General features: G+C 34.0%; 1 protein-coding gene across 1 annotated transcript in view; it reads left to right on the plus strand.

Annotated features, from left to right (window-relative positions):
- TUSC3 (tumor suppressor candidate 3) overlaps nt 1-6,641 on the plus strand; it is a 95,920-nt gene extending 89,279 nt beyond the window's left edge. The window contains exons 9-10 of the mRNA XM_036457440.2: nt 932-1,022; nt 4,213-6,641. Coding sequence (XP_036313333.1) covers nt 932-1,022; nt 4,213-4,228 — 107 coding nt within the window. The 3' untranslated portion in view covers nt 4,229-6,641. The remainder of the gene's footprint in view (nt 1-931; nt 1,023-4,212) is intronic.
- The last annotated feature ends 293 nt before the right edge of the window (nt 6,642-6,934 follow it).

Here is a 6,934-nt window from a genome sequence, read left to right on the forward strand (position 1 = left end):
CTTTTTTTCTTCCTTGGAAGTCCATCTATATGGTCTTGTTTGAAATGAAATGTCACAGAGACTACAATTGAATGCTATTAAGCGCTTAATTTGTACTCAAGAGAGAATGATATTCCTATAGAGTTGAATGAAAACTGACCAACAGATTTCTAGGCCATTATTTTGAGAATACCATACCATATACTCCCTTTTACTCTCCAAACTTTTATTCTTAGCTTTCTATACATTATAATGAATTATTTTAAGTAACAGGCTTTTACTGATGCAATAATCTAAAATTATTTTTCATAAATACTTCATGGCCCTGAGAATAAAATTCTTTTTTTTTTTTTAAATATATTTTATTGATTTTACACAGAGAGGAATTGAGAGGGACAGAGAGTTAGAAATGTCTATGAGTGAGAAACATCGACCAGCTGCCTCTTGCGCACCCCCTCCTGGGGATGTGCCCACAACCAAGGTACATGCCCTTGACCAGAATCGAACCTGGGACCTTTCAGTCTGCAGGCCGACACTCTATCTGAGCCAAACCGGTCCTGGCAATGAGAATAAAATTATTTTTAGCATTCCAATAATGCAGATGTCTATGCTAATAGAGTTTATGCTTCATAATACAGGGGATAATTTCATTTGTGGTTTTTACTTCCTGGGGCATTTTAGTACATGTATTGAGTAGCAACTCTGTTAAGAGGAAAACTATCAGAATACTTAGATCAGTCACTTCGATTGTTTTCATACCCAAAACATACCAGCTCATTGGGAAGAATGTGAAAAATAGTGAATCCATTGTATTTTGGACTGTCTGATTTGTTGTACCTGTGTGTGCCATGAGCTATTGATGTAAGTACACTGTGATTGTTGAATGTATTTTTAAATGGAGACGTTTGGGTTGCATGTGTCTAGACACTGATGGTGTCTTCTGTCTCTCTAGTCATCTGCCTGGTGGGACTGGGCCTGGTGGTCTTCTTCTTCAGCTTTCTGCTCTCCATATTTCGTTCCAAGTACCATGGCTATCCTTACAGGTAATATACTAACGTGACTGTATTCATTCTTAACTGACAGAATAAACAGAATTTTAATGGTTAATTTATATTCAAAGAGTGATGTAAATAACTCATTTTTCCAGAAATTTTAAACTCAGTTAAGCAAATGTGAACACTTGCTATGTGTTCAGCATAGATTATACAAAGAAGATAGGAGACATGGTATCTTTATAAAGATGTTCATATATATTTTATGAGTATATTTTATAAAGATTATATTTTATAAAGTATATTTTATAAAGATGTATATTTTATACATCTTTATAAAATATACTTTATAAATCTGGTAAAATATACCAGAGTATATTTTATAAAGATGTTCATATATATATTGTCATGATTGGAGATAGGCAGTTGTTGAAAATTCATTCTCAAATCACCGTGTGTGTGTGCGTTTGTGTGTGCTTATCCATATAACAAAATGGGTTTTAAGCTTTGTTGAATTCATCAAAATTTCTTTTTCTTTTAGATTATCTATCATGCTTACTGCATTTTCAGGTTTTTTCCCCCTCATATAATCTGTTAAGTTTTTTTTACTAAACTTTGTATAATCTTTTGAATTCTACAGAGTTTTAGCTTTTTCAAATAAGAAAAGCCAACTTGAAAGGGAAATTAAATGCTAAAATAATCTCTGGTCACTAGAGTTGTCATGAATATCTCAATTTCCACCAATATATTGTCATGACTGGAGGTAGACAGTTATTGAAAATTCATTCTCAAATCACCTCATTATAACCAAACTTTAGACTTTTACTAAAACCTAATACAATTGGTGAGCAAGATAATACTTGGTCATTTCATGAACCAGGCACAAATTTATTTCTTGAGCATATTCCTTCTTCAGCTTCTCTTAAGAGAATAAACGTTTTCCTTTCTCTATGAGGTCCTACTAATAGCTTAATCCATTCTTCTCTTAATTAGGGAGCAAAGGGCCTATTATTTCCTTTTGCAGAGTTAAAACTGCTGAGTTAGGGCAACTAGTGATACATTGATAAAGTTAAATCTCATCAGACCTTACATCTCTTCCCAATGTGCACTATGCAGTTATCTTAAGATGGTTTTGTGTTACATGGTATTAATTACTCAGTGGCACATATTATTAATTACTCAATGACGGCAACAGTACAGGGCTTTATCTGGGGGACAAAACTAATCCTGTAATGGGGAGATGTGCCTGTGGTGCTTTATTAGTGGAGGAGTAAGCCTCTTCAGCCCCACCTCTCCTCTCACATGGCGGAGGCTCCATTCCAGTTCTCTTCTTCCCACACACAAAGATAAATGCACTCGGGGTGGAGAAATGTAACCTGTCTGAGCTGTGGGATCATCCGCCTTCAATCCTGTCTGCAGGGTACAGGAGTTGTCAAGCACATGAGCTCCCAGGGCAACAAGAGTAATAAAAAGAGCAAGTAAAGTCTCCAGAACCATGACTATCATTATTTGTAAACTAATTTTTCACTTCCCTCACAATTTTGGATTCTGTTTAATCTGTTTTAGTTTCTTCTCTACATAGAGTGATCTTTTTATGTCATTTTTATTGTCTCTTAAACCTCACAAAAACTTAAACATTTATACCTTTCACTTTTTCTCAGTACTTCATACTGCTATTTTTTTGCTGGTCTCTGTGCTGAAGAGGATAAAGGTCTACTGTACATGTTATCCTATGCCCATACATCTTCCCCGCATTTTTAGTCTTCACTTCCCCTCCCCCCCCTGCATCATTGTTTCATACCATCACTCAGTTCTCCCAGATTGTCTTTTGAGTCTTTAAACTTCCTGACTTAAATCCCTGATCTGCTTGTTACTAGCTGTGTCCTTTGACAAGTTACTTAACTTAAACCTTGGTTTTCTCGTTTGTAAATGGAAAAATTTTACATAAGTATTTTGCTTAGTGTAAGGACTGCAGGAGAGAAAGCATGTAAAATCAATGGCACATCGCCATTACATAGTAATAATTACTCAGTGGCACATAGTATTAATTACTCATTAAATGTTTAAAGCTAACAGTTATTATAATTCTGATGTAAATATTTATATTTAATTTATATTTAATATTTAATCTACATTTCTCTAACCAGGATTTTTCTTTACACCTAAAAGTAACTTGTTTGCATGATTGAGTTGAGTGAAGAACAGATTTTCCCTGAACCTTTTGATGAATTTAGTTGGTCTCCTGAGTCTCTTGAAACTACCAGCAAAACATCAATATTAAGAATTTGATCTAATTACCATCTGAGCCATAGTTCAAAAAAAAAATTTTTCTATTGCAGTGGTAGCACTGAATTTATTTTGGGTATTAAATAAAGATTAATTTAAGGGTTTGTCCTATTTACTAAGAAGAGCAAAATACTATTAGCAATACATGATAGTGTTCACTTATGGGTAATTACTTTCCCAATATTTTCCACAGGCATTTTCACTCACGCTGAAGTTTTCAAAATATTTCTGTACAATATTTATGACACATCAAGTCTCAAGTAGGAAAGTAACAAGAAGCATCCTCATAATTGTTTCACTTTGCTTCCTGTTTTTAAGACTCACGGAAAAATAGTATTTAGAATCAGAAGATCAGTTCAAGTTCAATATATAATTTTGTTTATTAGTTAAGAGCTCTGGTTCTGAAGTCACACAAATCTGAACTGGAATCCAGAACCTGTCTTTACTAACATTAGGACTTGGAGTTTTTGTACCATTTCATCAGAATCTGATAATTTTATTACGTATACTTTCAGGTTCAATATAATGAAATTATACATTTCATAAAAATCATCAATTGTTTACATTATGTAAGTGAATTGTAATATTTAGGGCATTGAAATTACCCACTTTATTTCAGTCCATTCCTTTATTTCCCCTGTATTGCCAGTCTGAGTGATTAACCATTGGTCTAGCCAACAGTGAGAGTGGCCCACAGAAATAGCGTATTTTACCCAAACTTCACCACCAAGTTTAAGTTCTTATCTGCATCTTCGCCCACCACTGACCTACATTTAGTCCCAGCCTGACCCCATTACAGGAACTAATTCAGCACAGTTACCTCATATGACTATTAAAATGAGGTGAATTAATGTAATTGTGACATTTTTTGTTATATTTATATGTACTATTTTAGAAGGGGGTAAACAGCTATTGTTTTCCTTACTTCCACTCACCATAATTTTTTCTTTTTCAGCTTTTTAATTAAATGAAGCCAAGTGGGATTTCCAGAAAGTGAAAGTGTACCATGAAGATAAAGTGATCCTGACACTCTACTTTGAATTCTTCAGTACATTTCCATGTTGATTGTGATAATGTAGCTTATTCTTGTGTAATTTTATAAATGTGAGATTTCCCAGTGAATTTAATTTATAGAAATGTGTGGTTAAATTCAATATTATCACTGGAAAGAACAAAGGAAAAACTGTTGTGTTTTTTAAGCATATCATCATATTCAGTGTGTGCTCCAGGACTGAAATAAATGGCAATGTGTCAATTCATGCTTAAATGTTCACTTATTAGTAAGGATAACCACAGCATTACTAAGGGGAAACTAAGAAGTGTGTGTTAATAAATTCCTAGGGCTGTACAGAGATAAGATATATGCATGAGAATATGTCATGTTCTGAAAAGTTATATTTATTGCAGTTTCAAGCTAAAGGATATGGATGGTTATATAGTGTTTTGTTCTAATTAGTCCTAAGTAGAGTAAGGTGTGCAGGACAGGGAGCTTGGTGACTAGTACCTACAACTTGGATGCCTAACCTGGGAAAGGCAGGTTCTTTCCATTTATAAACCTAAAGCAAACATGGCTAAATCAACATGCCTCAAAGGCATCGGCAATGGAAGCAGCACCCGAACTAAGAACTCGTTCCTCTCCAACTTCAGAGGTGTCATCTAGGAATCCAGACTTAGAATCACAGAACTAACCTTCCATTTCCCCCGTGTTGCCATCAAAACCTCATTCCCTGAATTAACCCCATATGAGTGAGTGAGTCGGTGAAGCTGTTTTGAAACCAAATATAGGAGTCCAACATTATGTTTGCATACCCTGTTTCTGATTGTTTATACAGCACCTTCTCATATGTTACGGTGTTTTTTCCTTCACAGCAATTCTGTAAATTAGACAGGAAATGTAAATTTTGTCTGACTTATAGAAATATTACAAGCTGAAAGCCAAAAAAAGAAAAAAAGAAAAAAGAGCTTGTAGCCAGATTTTTAAACCTCAAACCTGAATTTTTACTTCTGTGGTGCTACCCAAAGAAGGAATTAGAAACAGCCCAATAAACTTTTTATTTTTCCTCATTAGGCTTTGTTATCTAGTTTTTATTAAGATCCAAATAATAGACCACAAACAACTTTGTTAGCTATATTCTCAAATAGGAGCCGATGTACATCCACAGAATTTACTTATTTTGTACGTATGAAATTCATAAAGAATGGAAAATATAAAAGTATACAGGAGCATATTAAGTTCAATCCTGGGTCAATATCAGTGCTAGCAGTATGAAACCTCTCTTTTCAAAACATGATGATATTCAGAACTATGCTAAACTCATCTCCAAATCTATTATTAAAAACCGTATTAATTCCCCTAGTTCCTGTTCAAAGATTGATACATTTAGTATTGGAACAGCATTTATGGAAGCGCAACAAGGGAATACACTCACTGGTTTAATGCCTGTTACTAGATAGCACTTGACCTGTCAATCTCAATCCATTGAGCATTTTCAGATCCTAAAGTTCATGCAGAACAGACATTACAGTTGGAGTTTGCCAAATGTTATGAACACTTATTTATTAAGTATAATTACTTGTATTTGTCCTTTTAAAGCTCTAAATTTTTTCAGTTAGTGTGCAATTGACTAAATGATATTAACACGTATTTGTTCTCTCTATAAAGCTTAATAGTGTTTAATCAGAACACTATTAAGTTCTCAGATACTGTGATCCAGGTGAAAAGAACCTCTCTGTCCCATGTTAGCAAACGTTTTCTAGCCTAAATTATATAATCTGTGAACATTCAATTCCTGCCACTATGAAAACAGTGGGTTTTTGTTGGTTGGTTGGTTTTCAGAATTCTATCATTTAAAAAGCTATTAATTCTGCATAGGCAATAGTTACTTGAGGGGAGTGACTCTAGAGGGAAATAAACTGTCTTGAGACTAATCATTGTTGTTAAGTTCTAAGGGCAAAATTCCAAAAACAAATATTGGCTCAAATGTAGTTTGCTTTCAGAATGTAATGTGCAAAGTCACATCTATGATGTATGACATCGTTACCTTTGCCAAACAATTTAAATTGAAAAATTAATTTGTGTGTGGTATGTTATATTCTCTCAAGTCACTTTTCAACCAGATGCACTGTATTAAGGATTCCCTTAAAAATATATGTGTAACAATTGCCAGGTAGGGTTAAAATATTTCTCTTCTACTACGTTTTAGAGAAAAACCCTAATATAAAATTCCATCAAAAGGAGTTTCATTTTATAATAACATAAACAACATGTTTCATTTTTCTCAGCACACTCTTCCTTGCATTAGGTATTCACATGAGAAAGCCCAATGCTGTTGTGTGTTTACTGTAATTTTCTTTTGCAAATAAAGTCATATTCCTTGTCAGCAAGTATGGTGATTTGGAGAGATTAAATTTTATAACTACTGAGATTGACAAGTATTCACTTTCTTACTGTTATGAGAACCATCCTAAGGGTACATGAAGGGAGTGGTTATTCTAAATAAGGCATGACATACTGTCTTGAGGTCAGTGACATTAAACAGTGTGTTTCTGATTTTAATCTATATTATAAAACAACCCAATCGACCATCAGCTGATGAATGGAATCAACAAGGGATAAATTGCTTGTAGATGCTACAACATGTCTGAACCTGGAAAAACATTGTGCTAAGGGAAAGGAG

The sequence above is a fragment of the Pipistrellus kuhlii genome, unplaced genomic scaffold (assembly GCF_014108245.1).
Source record: "Pipistrellus kuhlii isolate mPipKuh1 unplaced genomic scaffold, mPipKuh1.p scaffold_m20_p_3, whole genome shotgun sequence".
In the NCBI taxonomy this organism is placed as follows: domain Eukaryota; kingdom Metazoa; phylum Chordata; class Mammalia; order Chiroptera; family Vespertilionidae; genus Pipistrellus; species Pipistrellus kuhlii.